At 42.0% G+C, this 17,839-nt stretch overlaps 1 protein-coding gene across 4 annotated transcripts in view; it reads right to left on the bottom strand.

Moving 5' to 3' along the window:
- The window catches only part of LOC122542431 (unconventional myosin-IXa), a 370,841-nt gene that overhangs the window by 20,730 nt on the left and 332,272 nt on the right, over nt 1-17,839 (bottom strand). For all 4 annotated transcript variants that reach the window (XM_087982055.1, XM_087982054.1, XM_087982053.1 and 1 more), the window contains 7 exons: nt 16,405-16,516; nt 14,880-14,941; nt 11,693-11,885; nt 11,123-11,251; nt 7,692-7,797; nt 6,650-6,781; nt 161-284 (listed from right to left, as the gene is read on the bottom strand). In XM_087982055.1, coding sequence (XP_087838181.1) covers nt 161-284; nt 6,650-6,781; nt 7,692-7,797; nt 11,123-11,251; nt 11,693-11,885; nt 14,880-14,941; nt 16,405-16,516 — 858 coding nt within the window. The remainder of the gene's footprint in view (nt 1-160; nt 285-6,649; nt 6,782-7,691; nt 7,798-11,122; nt 11,252-11,692; nt 11,886-14,879; nt 14,942-16,404; nt 16,517-17,839) is intronic.

Below are 17,839 nucleotides of genomic sequence, written 5' to 3' on the forward strand. Positions count from 1 at the left end.
CCCGATGTTACAGGCAACCTGAACTAACAAGAATTCCAAAGGTGCTGTTTTCTGTGAGAATGCAAATATGCAGCAATATTTCTTCTAATGCAAGTACAGTAAAAGCAACCAAGATTTCAGTCTTACAGATCCAGAAAAAAATCAAGTTGAAAGATCTTACTATTGAGCGATGGATGAGCGACAGTCTGTTCTTGGCTTTGTTCTCTGCAAACTCCAGGCTGTTGATGTCCTTCAGCCTTGCTCGGTACTTGTTCATTTGCTCCACAATAATCAATTCCACACACCTTCAGGAAATGACAAACAGGTTTGAAGAAATGTTTAGGTTAAATATACTTCTGGCAAGGGCCTGTTGGGATGCAGTGGTAGGAAGCCCAGGTTAAGGAACATCCCTGAACAGGGATTATAAAAATGATTCTGGGTGGGGGGACAGTCAGAGAGTCTGAGTGAGTGAGTGAGTGAGTGAGAGAGAGAGAGACTGAGTGCGGGGGGGGGGGGTGGGGGGGGGGGGGGGGGTGGGGGAGAGGGGGTAGAAATCGGCCCCTAGTTTTACGACAAAAACAATGCACTCACTGAAAAACACACTCACATGGTCTTCTTCATTGGCCTTCCCTGATAATCTAATCAACAAATTCAAATTCTGTGGGGGGAAAAAAGCCATTCCCCAACCCTATTTCCTTTTTATTTGTCAATTTTCTTTAAGGTCTCTTCTTGCCCCACTACAACTTACTTATCTCCTCTTAAAGATATAGGAGAAACTGTATTGCCCAAAAAATGAACATGATATTAGCAAACTGAAAAATACATTTAATTTGGTTAATTCACTAAATCTTTAGATTTTCTATTTCAATGACTAAAAAAGTAAAATTCTGGATTCAAAACAGACTATTGTTTGCTTCCTTCAGATGACATCATGATCTTAGGGCAGACAATAGTCTAGTGCTTATCATTAGACTATCAATCCAGAGACCCAGGTAATGCATTGGGGGCCTGGGTTCAAAATCTGCCATGGCAGATGATGCAATTTGAATTCAATAATAATCTGGAAATAAGAATCTAATGATGACCATGAAACCATTGTCGATGGTCAGGAAAAACCTAACTAATGTCCTTTATGGAAGGAAGTCTGCTATCCTTAGCTCGTCTGGCCTGCATGTGACTCCGAACCCACAGCAATGTGGCTGACTCTAAACTGCCTCTGGCCAATTTGGGTTGGACAATTAATGCTAGCCTAGCTAATGACACTGTCATCCTATGAATGAATAAAAAAGATCAATTTAATATTTTGGCCTTCAGAGTTGCTGCACCTGTGGAATTGTGTGAAACAGATAGTTGCATGAAAGGAAAACTGGCCAACCCCTGGTTTTAACACAAGTTGACAAAGGTCAAAGCATTGCTAACCTCAGCACGTTTTGATGTAGGCGAAGTCCATCTAAATTCTTTAACCTCTGAAGACCTCAGAGTTTGAATGGCTGGCTCCACAGGAATTCTGGGATACTGACTAAGCCTAAATAAGGACATTGCACAAAATCCTCTGAGCCCCCAAACAAGGACAAGATTATGGGATGACGTATGTGTCGCAAGGTTTTGGGAATATGATAAACCTCTGAAGTAATAACACATATCATAATTCAATGTACCAGTCTAATGGATGACTAACCTCCAGTGATAATTATTAATAGCTATTGATAAGTTTTATGTATAAAGATTCCTGCTTTTCTCTCTGCAAACACGAACTTGTAAGAGAAGCTCAGGGCTGTGACAGCTCCCTCTCTCTACCAGGTTCAGCCATACCGCATGCAGCTTCCTTGTTAATAAAGGCCAATTGTTTTGTTGGGACAAGGTTTGTTGAATTATCTGTTGAGTATTATTGGTGTTAGCGCTCTCAGTCCTGTAGCTATTTTAACCTATTTCTACACACCCAATGTGTAAGATTAAAAAGAACACTCGTGAGTTCATATATTGGAAATTGCTCAGACGTAAATGTTCTCTACCACAGTTTGAGAAATGCAGTTTAACAGGTACAATCTTGACCTGTGACAATTGGATCCACTGGTAATGTTCTTACCAGACTTTATAAAAAATATTAAAGTAAGGGAACACTTAGGAAGCAGTGATCATAATATGGTACAGTTCAGTCTGCAGTTTGAAAGAGAGAAGGCAAAATCAGATGTAAAGGTGTTAAGTTAAATAAAGGTAATTATGAGGGCATGAGAGAGGAACTGACGAAAATAGACTGGAAGCAGAGCCTAGCGGGAAGACAGTAGAGCAAAAATGGCAGGAGTTTGTGGGTATAATTGAGGACACTGTACAGAGGTTCATCCCCAAGAAAAGAAAGATTATCCTGGGAGGGATTAGACATCCATGGCTGACAAAGGAAGTCAGCAAGTGTATTAAAGAAAAAGAGAGATCCTATAAAATGGCCAAGAGCACTGGGAAATCAGAAGATTGGGAAGGCTACAAAAACAAACAGAGGATAACAAAGGGAGAAATAAGGAAGGAGAGGATCAAATATGAAGGTAGGCTAGCCAGTAATATTAGAAATCACAGTAAAAGTTTCTTTCAATACATAAGAAACAAACGACAGGCAAAAGTAGACATTGGGCCACTTCAAACTGATGCTGGAAGTCTAGTGATGGGAGATAAGGAAATAGCTGGAGAACTTAATAAAGTACTTTGCGTCAGTCTTCACAGTAGAAGACATGAATAATATCCCAACAATTAAAGGGAGTCAGGGGTCTGAGTTGAGTATGGCTGCCATTACAAAAGAGAAAGTGCTAGAAAAACTAAAAAGGTCTTAAAATTGATAAATCTCCTGGCCCCGATGGGCTACATCCTAGAGTTCTGAGGGAGGTGGCTGAGGAAATAACAGAGGCGTTGGTTGAGATCTTTCAAAAGTCACTGGAGTCAGGGAAAGTCCCGGATGATTGGAAGATTGCTGTTGGAACCCCCTTGTTCAAGAAAGAATCAAGACAAAAGATGGAAAATTATAGGCCAATTAGCTTAACCTCGGTTGTTGGTAAAATTCTAGAATCCATCATTAAGAATGAGGTTTCTAAATTCTTGGAGGAGCAGGGTCAGATTAGAACAAATCAACATGGATTTAGTAAGGGGAGGTCGTGTCTGACAAACCTGTTGGAATTCTTTGAAGAGGTGACAAGTAGGTTAGACCAGGGAAACCCAGTGGATGTGGTCTATCTAGACTTCCAAAAGGCTTTTGATAAGGTGCCACACGGGAGGCTGCTGAGCAAGGTGAGGGCCCATGGTATTCGAGGTGAGCTACTGGTATGGATTGAGGATTGGCTGTCTGACAGAAGGCAGAGAGTTGGGATAAAAGTTCTTTTCCGGAATGGCAGCCGGTGACAAGCGGTGTCCCGCAGGGTTCAGTGTTGGGGCCGCAGCTGTTCACGTTATATATTAATGATCTGGATGAAGGGACTGGGGGCATTCTAGTGAAGTTTGCCAATGATACGAAGTTAGGTGGACAGGCAGGTAGTACTGAGGAAGTGGGGAGGCTGCAGAAGGAGCTAGATAGTTTGGAAGAGTGGTCCAGGAAATGGCTGATGGAATTCAATGTGAGCAAATGCGAGGTCTTGCACTTTGGAAAAAAGAATACAAGCATGGACTACTTTCTAAACGGTGAGAAAATTCATAAAGCCAAAGTACAAAGGGATCTGGGAGTGCTAGTCGAGGATTCTCTAAAGGTAAACATGCAGGTTGAGTCCGTGATTAAGAAAGCGAATGCAATGTTGTCATTTATCTCAAGAGGGTTGGAATATAAAAGTACCGTTGTGCTACTGAGTCTTTATAAAGCTCTGGTTAGGCCCCATTTGGAGTACTGTGTCCAGCTTTGGTCCCCACACCTCAGGAAGGACATACTGGCACTGCAGCTTGCCCAGCGGAGATTCACACGGATGATTCCTGGAATGGTAGGTCTAACATACGAGGAACGGCTGAGGATCCTGGGATTGTATTCATTGGAGTTTAGAAGATTAAGGGGAGATCTAATAGAAACTTACAAGATAATACATGGCTTGGAAAGGATGGATGCTAGGAAATTGTTTCCGTTAGGCGAGGAGACTAGGACCCGTGGACACAGCCTTAGAATTAGAGGGAGTAAATTCAGAACAGAAATGCGGAGATATTTCTTCAGCCAGAGAGTGGTGGGCCTGTGGAATTCATTGCCGCAGAGTGCAGTGGAGGCCGGGACACTAAATATCTTCAAGGCAGAGATTGATAAATTCTTGATGTCACAAGGAATTAAGGGCTACGGGGAGAATGCGGGTAAGTGGGGTTGAAATGCCCATCAGCCACGATTGAATGGCAGAGTGGACCCGATGGGCCGAATGGCCTTACTTCCACTCCTATGTCTTATGGTCTTACCTTCACAATAGGAAAGTTACAAGTCCAATCTCTTAAAATAGAAACTTCAGTGAATAAGCACTGTAAGCTCATTCATAAAGTCAGGGATCTAGAGAGATTTGGCTGTCTGGATTCAGAATTCTGGACAGAAGGCAGATAGTGGTTGTAGATGGAAAGTTATCTGCCTGGAGGTCAGTTATGAGTGGTGTCCCGCAGGGCTCTGTTCTTGGGCCTCTGCTCTTTGTAGTTTTTATACATGATTTGGATGAGGAGGTTGAGGGGTGGGTTAGTAAATTGGCAGATGACACAAAGATTGGAGATGCCGTTGATAGTGTCGAGGGCTATTGCAGGCTGCAGCATGACATAGACAGGATGCAGAGCTGGGCTGCGAAATGGCAGATGGAGTTCAACCTGGATAAATGCTAAGTGATGCATAGAGTCATAGAGATGTACAGCACGGAAACAGACCCTTCGGTCCAACCCATCCATGCCGACCAGATATCTCAACCCAATCTAGTCCCACCTGCCAGCACCCTGCCCATATCCCTCCAAACCTTTCCTATTCATATACCCATCCAAATGCCTCTTAAATGTTGCAATTATACCAGCCTCCACCACATCCTCTGGCAGCTCATTCCATACACATACCACCTCTGCATGAAAAAGCTGCCCCTTAGGTCTCTTTTATATCTTTCCCCTCTCACCCTAAACCTATGCCTTCTAGTTCTGAACTCCCTGACCCCAGGGAAAAGACTTTGTCTATTTAGCCTATCCATGCCCCTCATAATTTTGTAAACCTATATAAGGTCACCCCTCAGCCTCCGACGCTCCAGGGAAACAGCCCTAGCCTGTTCAGCCTCTCCCTGTAGCTCAGATCCCCTAACCCTGGGAACATCCTTGTAAATCTTTTCTGAACCCTTTCAAGTTTCACAACATCCTTCCGACAGGAAGGAGACCAGAATTGCACGCAATATTCCAACAGTGGCCTAACCAACGTCCTGTACAGCCGCAACATGACCTCCCAACTCCTGTACTCAATACTCTGACCAATAAAGGAAAGCATAACAAACGCCTTCTTCATTATCCTATCTACCTGCGACTCCACTTTCAAGGAGCTATGAACCTGCACTCCAAGGCCTCTTTGTTCAGCAACACTCCCTATAGCTCAACTCCTACAACCCTGGCAACATCCTTGTAAATCTTTTCTGAACTCTTGGAAGGTCGAACTTAAATACTAAATATAGGATTAAAGACAGGATTCTTGGCAGTGTAGAGAAACAGAGGGATCTTGGTGTTCAAGTACATAGATCTCTCAAAGTGGCCATCCAAGTGGATAGGGTTGTTAAGAAAGCATATGGTGTTTTGGCTTTCATTAGCAGGGGGATCGAGGATATGAGTCGCGAGGTTTTGCTGCAGCTCTACAAGACTGGTGAGACCACACTTGGAATATTGTGTCCAGTTCTGGTCGCCCTATTATAGGAAAGATACGGAGGCTTTGGAAAGGGTGCAAAGAAAGTTTACCAGGATGCTGCCTGGACTGGAGGGCTTATCTTATGAAGAGAGGTTGACTAAGCTGGGACTATTCTCTCTGGAGAGAAGGAGGAAGAGAGGTGACCTGATCGAGGTATACAAGATAATGAGAGGCATGGATAGAGTCAATAGCCAGAGACTTTTCCTCAGGACAGGATTGACTGACACAAGGGATCATCGTTTTAAGATATTAGGAGGAAGGTATAGAGGTCAGAGGAAGATTCTTTACACAGAGAGTTGTGAATGCATTGCCTGTGGTGGTGGAAGCAGAGCCATTAGGGACATTTAAGCAACTGCTGGACATGTGCATGGACAGCAGTGAATTGAGGGGTGTGTAGGTTAGGTTATTTTATTTTAGATTAGGAATAATCTTTGGCACAATATCATGGGCTGAAAGGCCTGTTCTGTGCTATACTTTTCTATGTTCTATGTTCTAAAGGAAGGCTCGCTTATTTGCACTAGACTTCATCACATTTTTCGTATTTAAAAATGAATTGTACACATTTGAATTACTTGATGTAATAAACATTAAGACACTGGTAAAACTGGCAGTTATTTTCATAGATGAATCCAGGAACAATCTGCCTGACATGGGATTTCAAAAAGATAGCACTACATAAGCTACCAGCATAATGGGTCAACTTGTGCAATTGTTACTATAAAAACTCCAAAATCTGCTTTCACCATCCCAGTATTGTACCACTATGACTTTTTATTAGAAAGTGTCGGAAATGTCATTAAGAAACAAAAGCATCCTTACGCAGTGGTTTTTGAAATATCTTGTACGCTTTGTAATGGGTCAGTGGTGTCCGGACATCGAAGAATACATGGAGCAAAGACAATAGCCAGTGCATTTGAAGACATCCGGTTGGTTTCTTCTTGTAGTGCAATTCTGGAAATGCAGCAATTAAGTTGGGTGAATGAGGGAGTAGAGAGAAACAATGATAACCTGTCAACTCTGCAAATATAAAAAAAATATGCTGGGAATACACAGAAGGTCTTGCTATAGTCCTAGCAGTGGGGAAATCTTCATATACAAGATGTACCTTTTGCACATTTATGATGGTTAAGCTGCAAGTTTGACAAAAAAATCATAATTATGATTTATGAAAAGTATTCTTACCAACTACATTTGGCAAATACTTTTCTGTTACCAATGCACAATGCTCAGTACACAAGGTCAAAGCAGAACTCTAACCTTCTAAAAAGGGTGAAGTTGGAAATAATAAAACAGTTAAACAACTGAATGATCAATTGCTAAAGTGTCTTGAGGCCAAGGTAGTAGATTAATTTTAGAAACAACCAGGTGAAGGAATGTTCGAGGAGAAAGTGAGGTCTGCAGATGCTGGAGATCAAAGTTGAAACTTTATTGCTGGAACAGCACAGCAGGTCAGGCAGCATCCAGGGAACAGGAGATTCGACGTTTCGGGCACAGGCCCTCATTCCTGAAGAAGGGCCTGTGCCCGAAACGTCGAATCTCCTGTTCCCTGGATGCTGCCTGACCTGCTGTGCTGTTCCAGCAATAAAGTTTCAACAGGTGAAGGAATGGAAAAGCAATAACATTTAGTATGGATGAGAACAAATGGTCTGACAGAACTTCAGACAAAATGCTCTTGCTCTGATGTGGATCATTTTTCCTTTAATGAAATCTTCCCCATAACCAGCATGAACTGAATCTAGAACTTAAAATGCCAACATAATGTTTACCCTTAACCATGAAGAAAATGGTAAAGTGCAAATTGATCAATCTTCTGCTGCAGAACTACACTTAAAAATCTAATGCATATCAGTCAAATATTTACCTTACAAGATGAAAGATGAGCCGTTCAAGTGTGTTGATGTGAGTTCGAGACAACTGATCAATTATGGAATACACACCTCTAATTATTTCCTTTCTATCTGGGAGACCTGCAATTATACAAAGTAATTTTTATCTCATCAAAACGCACAATTCAATAATGGGGTGGAAAATTATATCAAGACTGAATGCTAATCTGTAACTCTGATCAATATCATTTACTTTTTAAAATGTTTAATCATATAGAGCAAGAAGGCTCAAAGTAGCATTCTTGTTCTTCAATGAATCAGTTAATTAGCTAATGGAGTAGTAGGGTTGTTAAAATTAGGCTCAGCACAGAGATGAAAATGAGTTAAAATTCCCATCAGCATGCACTCAAAGGAGTGTGAATGCTGACAATTTTGAAACATAAGCAGTGTACAGGAGAAACAACAGGAGACAGCTCTGTTGAGAGAAAAATAGTTAACATTTCAAATCCTGTGATCCTTTGTCGGAACAGTTCTCCTAAGAATGATAAATTGAGGTGAAACACCAAAGGACTGTATATTCTGATAAAGCTATATCCCAGCAACAAGAAGCCGTTTCAGGAAGGTTAGAAAGAGAAGGTGACTGTCAGAACATCAGATGGATTAATTAGATCAGGTCTACAGGACAACACTGACTCAAGCAGTTCCAAATTTTGAATAGGTCATTAGTTCTTTAAGCCAGCCTTAACCATTTTTACAATGCAAGTGAGACTGCAGCAGGTTTTTTTTAATTGAGCTGTCTTGATAAGATATTATAAGGTGTTTACTTAATGCCTTATCATATTCTCAAACCTCTCTTGAAGTGCTTCACATACACTGAATTACTTCACACACAGTGACTTCTTACCTATGCAAACATAGCAGTCATTTTATCACAGCAAGATTTACTGAGATGTGTTCAGTTTAATCTTGGTAGTGTTGGGGAAATCTTGGCCAGGATATTCGGAGACCCCTCTCCCGCCTTTTTTGAGACCTGTCTACTTTCAGGTTTATTCCTCCAATATTCATCTCAGTGACTTCTTAACCCAGTCAGAGAAAGAGTCAAACTTATTCAGCACTTGGTCCCTCTTACAATATGGTGAACTGTTACTACCCATTTTTGCTAATGACTTCTCCTAGTTTACAAATTCTTCCATGGCCTCACTCCAACTGGGATATACAATATTTTACCAACTTACATTTCTGCTCAGCCCCTTAGCTCTTCAGTCTAATTTGCTGGGCATTTTTGTCCCAGTCGAATGTCCCAGTAGAGCATCTCAATACTCCAAAATTGTTTTCCTAAACACCCCATTAGGAGAGTTGTGGAACAGTACCCAACAGCCCTGTCTTTATGCCAGAAACTCAGACTTAAGTCTCCCAAGGAAAGTATGTACACCATGGCCAAACAAGTTAAATTTAACCATGTAAATCCTTCTGATATTTACCAATGGTAGGCAGTAAAAGCAAGAGATTCCTGGTTAGTCATGCGATATCTCAATAACATCATGTTAGCAATAAGTGGCATATTCGTTCAGTGCTGCTTCACATCTCTCAAAAATGCTTCATGTACTCAGAATTACTTTGAAATCTCTTGACCTCATAGATAAACATGGCAGTCATTTCACAACGTGAAGCAGAGAAATTGCAGCCTACATTATCATTATGTGTAGCTCCAGGCTACAGTATACATATATTAATGTAAGTTGTCACAGCAACTCCGAATCCTTCGGGCTCAACCGGCTGGGTGGCTAGTGTCAAGATTGGTCCCAGATTTCTTTCTGCCTGTAACCCCAACCTTAAAAAACACATGCAATATTTTCTTCATGAAAAGGTGTAAGCTGGTATTACAGCATGTATAGCTCTAATATTAGGATTACAGCTTCCAAAATCAGATGGAAACCTTTTCCAAAAAGGTTGCACTCCTTCGGTATAAATAAATCTTGGGAACTTGGCCCAAGCCCACAACCTTCTGACTCAGAGAAAAGAGCAATTAACTGAGTCAAAAATGACAAGAATCAAAATAGACAGCATGGAACTAGACCCTAGGGTCCAACTCATCCATGCCAACCAAATATCCTAAATTAATATAGTCCCATTTTCCAGCACTTGGCCCACATCCCACTAAACCATCTCTATTCATACAAACAAGCAGATGCCTTCTAAAAGTTGTAATTGTACCAGCCTTCACCACTTCCTCTGGCAGCTCATTCTGTACATGCATCACCCTCTGAGTGAAAAAGGCACTTCTTAGATCCCTTTTAAATCTTTCCCCTCTCACCTTAAACCTATGCCCTCTAGTTTTAGTCTCCCACACCCTGCGGAAAAGACCATGGCTATTTATCCCATCCATGCCCCTCATGATCTTATAAACCTCTATAAGGTCGCCCCTCAGCCTCTGGCGCTCCAGGGAAAATAGCCAAACCTATTCAGCCTCTCCCTAAAGTTCAAACCCTCCTAATCTGGGAAGATCCTTGAAAATATTTTTTGAATACTTTCAAGTTTCACAACATCCTTCCTTGAGCAGGGAGACCAGAATTGCATGCAATATTCCAATAGTGGCCTAACCAATGTTCTGTAAAGCCACAAGACCTCCCAACTCCTTTATTCAATGCACTGACCAATAAAGGCAAGTATACCAAACGTTTTCTTCATTATCCCATCTACCTGCAACTCCACTTTGAAAGAGCTATGAACCTGCACTCCAAGGTCTCTTTGTTCAGCAGTAATCTCCAGGACCTTACCATTAAGTGTATAAGTTCTGCCCTGATTTGCCTTTCCAAAATGCAGCATCTCACATTTATCTAAATTAAACTCCATCTGCCCCACTCATCGGCGCATTGGCCCATCCGATCACAGTCCGGTTAAACTCTGAGGTAACCTTCTTTCCTGTCCACTACACCACCAATTGTGGTGTCACCTGCAAACTTACTGACCATACCTCCTATGTTCACATCCAAATCATTTATATAAATGATGGAAAGCAACAGACTCAGCACCAATCCTTGTGGCACACCACTGGTCACAGGCCTCCAGTCTGAAAAGCAATCCTCCACCACTCCGTCTTCTACCTTTGAGCCAGTTCTGTATCTAAATAGCTGGTTCTCCTTCTGTTCTGTGTGACCTAACCTTGCTATCTTGAGGAACCTTGTCGAACGCCTTACTGAAGTCGATACATATAACGTCCACAGCTAAGCCTTCAATCCTTTTTGTTACTTCTTCAAAAAACTCAATGATATTTTACATTCGGCCAAAAACACACAGTTCATTGCTTACACAGAAAATTGATCACAGCAGCTACATATGATATTACTAGAAAATGCCAGCCAAAAGCTGAATTCTTTGTTTTCTTCATCTCGTTTGCATGTTACTAAAATGACTGAATCCATTTCTATGATTCACAAATAACTGAATGGATACAACTCCCGCTTACCCATTGCTCGCAGAACCTCATCATAGAGTTCAAACGTCATCAAAGGATTAGGGAGGTCCCTCAACCACTGTTTGAAAACACTGGCAATGACATGAATGTTATACTCATCCAGATTCATGCTGTTAATATCTGCAAGAAGAAATCCCAGTCAGCCCAAAAACAAAGAAATAGCAAGCAGTTTTAAAAGGCTTCCATATGGAAATGAGAATCATCTACATCCCACATTTTAAAAGTATATTTTTGACATGTGGACACCCAAAAGCAAAGCCTGTATGTCACACAAATAGTAAACGTTTTTGAACCTGTAATCCACATAGTATCTTAATGTGGAATGTTATTGAATTTTAACCAAGCAATGACATAAAAAGTGCACCCCATCTCATCAAAACATTTGTTATCGCCCTTCATAGTATTTATAAAACTCTAGGATAGAATTACTCATTGCACTCTTAAATTTTGTTTGATTCAGTTTTAAGCATACATATGTTAAGGTGACACTTGGAACTGCAGAACAGATTCCAACCTACCGATGGAATCTGTCAAAGTACCCAGTTTGGGAGCCTTCCTTACCTGTGTCCAGGCCCTGCTTGAGCTCCTTGATTTTGTTGGTTGATCCAGACTTCCTATAGATTCCTTCAGTATACAAGCCATGCATTTCAATGTAGTTGATCAGTTTCTCCACCACCAATGGAACTGACCTCTCATCATTGGTAAGTCTGGAGACCTCCACTCCGAACTGCCGAGATGATAACTCGGGGTCATACTGTACATCAAACAGAAGACTGTGTAAACCAATGGTAGCCTAGAGTAATTAGTGCCCCCATAATCCCTCAAATGTCTCAGCCATCAAAATGTAATGTCCAGTATGAATTGAACAATAAACAATGGAAGGTCCCAGCTTTCATCTTCAATTGTAGAGTTAACCAGCAGTAGAATTATCATAATTAGTCTCAATGTTTGGAGATAGGGAGGAAAGCAATAAACTAGCCATAGGTCCTAATAATTATCTTGTGTAGAGACCACATACTTTTTATTTTAGGAAATATAAAGTGAAATTGCAAGTTGGACTGAAATAGAAGTGTTGTAGAACTTAAAAAAAAAAATCAGGTGCGGCTTATTTTTTGAGCTGAGATTTTATGCTGTTGTTTGAAGCAGTGAGTGCAAGAATCTGAGACTGAATAGCACCATGTCGTTTCAGCTTATAAAAAAATTCTGCCTGACAACAATCCTGTCCAATTGAGCTGTACTGTTAAAAAGATTAAGAATCAAAGGCAGCAGAGAACAGAAAAAATAGCCTGAAGGCAGAAAGCATCCATCTCTCCCAAACCCCCCCTCTCTTTCCAACTGGAAAGTCAGAAAAATTAAAAGCCTTAAAAGAAAAACATTCTAAAACAAGAAAAGATCTAGGGCTGAACTGATAAACTATTGCAGCAAAGGACGACAAGTTGAGGCAGTCAATGTCCTGGCAGCATTGGTAGTTTGCGCACTGACCTCTACACTGCTGAAGCCAGGCACCAACTCGCAGACACCTCCACAGACCGCTTGATCATGACCTCATCTCCCATCACCAAACTATCATCTACCAGACCATACACAACCTCATCACCTCAAGGGATCTCCCACCCACAGCCTCCAAACCTCAGTCTGGGAACCCCACACGGCCGGTTCTACCTCCTACACCAAAAGTCACAAACATGACTGCCCCAGCCGACCCGTCGTCTTGGCCTGCTCGTACCCCACCAAATTCATCTCCACATACCTTGAAACAGTCTTATCCCCCCTGGTCCAGGAACTCCCTACCTATGTTCGAGACACCACCCACTCCCTCCACCTCCTCCATGACTTTCATTTCCCCAGCCCCCAATGCCACATCTTCACCATGGACATCTAGTCCCTATTCACATCTATCTGTCATGATGAAGACCTCCAAGCCCTCCATTCCTTCTTCCCCCATCATCCCCACCAGTATCCTTCCACTGACACTCTTGTTAGTTTGGCTGAACTGGTCCTCACCCACAGTAATTTCTCCTTTGAATCCTCCCACTTCATCCAGATCACCGGGGTAGCATGTACCCCAGCTATGCCTATCTCTTCGTCAGGTACATGGAACAGTCCATCTTCCGCAGCTACACCGGCGCCATTCTCCAACTTTTCCTCTGCTACATCGATGACTGTATCAGCACCACCTTGTGCTCCCACGAGGACATTGGAACAGTTCATCAACTTCACCAGCACATTCCACCCCGATCATAAGTTCACCTAGACCATCTCTGAAACCTCCCTCCCCTTCCTGGACCTCTCCATCTCCATTAATGGTGACCAACTCAACACGGACATCTACTACAAACCCATCGACTCCCAGAGCTACCTGAACTACACCTCCTCCCACCATGCCTCCTGTCAAAACACTACCCCCTTATTCCCAATTCAACTGCCTCCACTGCACCTGCTCCCAGGAGGACCAATTCCACCAACGAACAGACCAGATAATCTCCTTCTTCAAAGACCGCAATTTCCCCTCCCACATGGTCGACGATGCCCTCCAGTACATCTCCTCCACTTCCTGCACCTCCGCCCTTAAACACCACCCTCCAGCTGCAACAAGGAGAGCACTCCCCTGGTCCTCACCTTCCACTCCACCAACCTCCAAATGCATCGCATCATCCTCCGGCATTTCCGCCACCTATAGACAGACCCCATTGCCAGGAATATATTTCCCTCCCCACCCCTATCCACGTTCCGTAAAGGCCATTCCCTTCGTGACTCTCGTCAGGTCCACGCCCTTCACCAACACCCCCCCACCCAGCACCTTCCCCTTACCTCCATCCGAGGTCCCAAAGGAGCCTTCCACATCTGTCAGAGATTTACCTGCACTTCCACACGTCATTTACTGTATCCATTGCTCGCAATGTGGTCTCCTCTACATTTTTGAGGCAGGACACGTACTTGAGGAACGCTTCAGAGAACACCTCCAGGACACATGTAGCAAACAACCGCACCGCCTGTGGGTGAACACTTTTACTCCCTCTCCCACTCCCCCAAGGACATTCAGGTCCTGGGCCACCTCCACCACCAAACCTTTACCACCCAATGCCTAGAGGAAGAATGCCTCATCTTCTGCCATGAGACCCTCCAACCACATGGCATCAATGTGGATTTCACCAGTTTCCTCATATCCCCTCCCTCCACCTCATTCCAGATCCAACCTTCCAACTCGGCACTGCCCTCATGACCTGTCCTACCTGTCCATCTTCCTTCCCACCTATCCGCTCCACCCTCCCCTCTGATCTATCACCTTCACCTACCTATCGCATTCCCAGCAACCTTCCCCCCAGCACCATCACCCCCCCCCCCATTTATCTCACAGCCTCCTTGGCCCACAAGCCCCATTCTTGATGAAGGGCTTATGCTTGAAACGCTGATTCTCCTGCTCCTCGGATGCTGCCTGATCGACTGTGCTTTTCTAGCACCACACTCTCAACATCTGCAGTGCGCACTTTCTCCCTGAATCAAAACTGTCTCAACTAATTTCAACAAATGGTGGTATTCGAATTTAATAAAAATCTAGAATTAAGAATATAATCATGACCCTGAATCCATTGTCAATTGTCAAAAAAACTCATCTGATTCACTCATGTTTCAGTGAACATTGTCTTGTAAAGTCTGAAAAACAAGAATGGCTTAAAACTGCAAAGCTGCCACTCTCAGAGCATTGCTCAAAAAGAATTTGAAGCTCTGCTAATTCAAGACAACTTACCTTTTTGGAGCATTTGATCGTAGTTTTCAAGCAGCACTTTCTATGGCAAGCATACCTACATACTGAAAGAGAGGTGAAAAGTAGCCTAACATACAACACAACATATGCAAAGACATTTTTATCTGAAGTTAATTTTGAAAGATGCAATTCAGTTGACCAGCTTGATTTAAATGCACAAGTGTTGTAATATTGTAATCACCACAATCGATAAGATATTTACCCCATTAGTCCACATGGATTCATACAAATAAAACTGGATACAATAAATATTTAAACGTTCTCAAGGCAAAAGCCAACAGGTAAAGCTGCTTCACCTAGCTGTGAGGGTATTATGAAACCAGTAACTACAGAAGAATAGTGCAACAGGGTTTAGTTCTGTGGCCACGATTATTTACAAAGTATATTAATAATTTGGATGACATAAGTGAATGCACCATCACTGCGTATGCAGATGTCACAAAAGTCAGTGGGAACGCAAGTGGCAAGAATGAGAGAGAAATTTCATAGAGGGATATAGATAGATTAAGTGGCTGGGTCAAAACCTGGCAGATGGAGTTTAATGAGGGAGAAAGTGAGGCTCTCCACTTGGACAGGAAAAAAATAGAAGAGCTTTAAGTGGAGAAAGACTGCAGAGGAATTTGGGAATCTTTGTGCATGAATCACAAAAAGCGAGCATCTAAATTCAGCGGATAACTGGGAAGGCATATGGACTGTTGTCCTAATGGAAGGATTGTAAAAAGAAGTCTGACAAAGTTTGAGACCGTACAAGATACTAGTCAGGTCACATCTGGAATTTTGTGAACTGTTGTGGTCCTCTTATCTAAGCAAACAGACATTCACATTGGAGGCAGTCCAGAGGAGGTTCACTAGGTTAATACCATGTAGGGAGGAATTTTATGAAGCGAGGTGGAGTATATTGCGCATGTACTTAATGGAATTTAAAATAATGAGAGGCATGTTATTGAAATATACAAGATTCTCAGATGGCTTGACAGGGAGATGTGGAGACTTCTTATCCCTTTGTTGGAGAGTTTAGGACCAAAGAGCATAACCTCAGAGTAAGGGGTCACCCACTTAAAACAGTGATGAGGAAGAATGTTTTTTTTTCTCAAAGTGTATCCGTGGAGTTTTTTTTACTGCAGAGGTTGTAGATGCTGCATTGTTAAGTATATTCAGGGCTAAGACAGACACTATTATCAGTAAAGAATTCAAGGCTTTGGCAAAAAGGCAGGAAAGTGGAGTTGGGGAGTTATCAGATCAACCACGATCTAACTGAATGGTGGAACAGGTCCAAATGACCTAATCTTTGCTCCTATGTCTTACGATAATAGATTATGGAAGTAGACAGAACAAATGGCCCCTTACAGACATTTAGATACATTTCAAGGAAAAAGGCAGACGAGGGAATATGACAAGTAACAGCCATACTATGAGGAAACAGAATTTATTAAAAAAGTAAAAATTTCTTGAAAGCAAAAGTTTTTGTCTGCTCTTCAATTTTGGTGCAATATCTGTAGGAACTTACACTTGCAGACGCAGGCTCTGTCCATCATCCAGATAAGGGAGGAACAGCATTCACAGTAGGTGGGAATACTGTACTGTGTAGATTTGAAAATATGACCATTGTACTCCTCCACCTGTAATCAGATATATCTGGCTCATAAAAATCATTCTAATATTTAGGGACAGCGATAAAATACTGTTCAAAAAATTGTATCATTCCCATCACCTCAAAAGAAAATTAATTCCAGTACTTCTACTGCACTCAAATGGTGGGATGCTTCACTACAATAGACACTCTTAAGCATTAAAATAAACATACTTCTAATAGTTCAACATCAATTGAACACACCATTAAATTAGAATAAAAATACACAAATTCAATATATGAAATAGGAGCATATGGCGGCCAATCATATGCACATCCTTGCACGTGTTTTGATTTCCACATATCCATATACCCTTGATAACCTTTGATAAGATTCTTGATGGCAAGACAATCTGCCTGTGCCTTAAAAATGTTCAATGTCAAGGCTTCTATAATGTCTGAGACAGAATTCCAAGTCACAGAATCTTTTATGAGAAAAGAAGTTCTCATCTTGGTTCTAACAAGGTGACCCCTAATTTAAACGCAGTGCTCCCCATCTGGAATGACCCACGAGGAAGCATCCTTTCTATGCCAACCTTGTCATGATTATTCAGGATCTTATACACTTCAATCAAGTTCAATCTCATTCTTCTAAATTCTAGTGGAAACCAGCCTAGCCTGTCAAATCTATTCTCAGGAGACAACTGCTCCTTCCGGATAGCAATCCTCTGAACCTTTCCTGAACCACTTCCAATACATTTGCTCCTTCCTTTAACAAGGAGATGAAAACAGTGCTTGAGATGTGGTTCTCACAATTGACCCTTAAAATGAACCATAAAATCCTTACTTCTACGTTAAATTCCTTTAAGTCATTGATGCAAACTGTAAAAGGCTGAGGCCCCAGCGGGACTCCATTATGACAACGTGCCAATGAGACAAGGGCTATTTTCAGCCAATCTTCTACCAATGCTAATATATTACCTACTACACTATGAACACATATTTTCCACAACTGCCTTCTGGAATCCAAAAACAACATGTCTTCAGTGCATGCCCAGCACATGGGCCACTTCTTCAGAGTCTAATAAATTGGTTAAGCGTGATTTCCTTTTTACAAATCCATGTTGTATCTTCCTAATTGTCTAGAACCTTTAAATGTCCAGCTGTAAGCTAACTAATGAATGATTCTGACACCTTCCCCACAAAAGAGGTGAAACTAGCTGGCTTCTGGTTCCCCGTTATCTTCCCTCCCTTTTTGAACAGTGGTTATATTTGCTACTCTGCAGTCTGGTGGAACTTTTTCTGAATCTGGGAAATTTTGGAAAATTACCACAAATGCATTTAATTGCCCACAAGTGACTTCTTCTTATAC

This window comes from Chiloscyllium plagiosum, unplaced genomic scaffold (assembly GCF_037043375.1).
Source record: "Chiloscyllium plagiosum isolate Xiang-an unplaced genomic scaffold, Cpla_swu_hap1 HiC_scaffold_42, whole genome shotgun sequence".
Classification (NCBI taxonomy): domain Eukaryota; kingdom Metazoa; phylum Chordata; class Chondrichthyes; order Orectolobiformes; family Hemiscylliidae; genus Chiloscyllium; species Chiloscyllium plagiosum.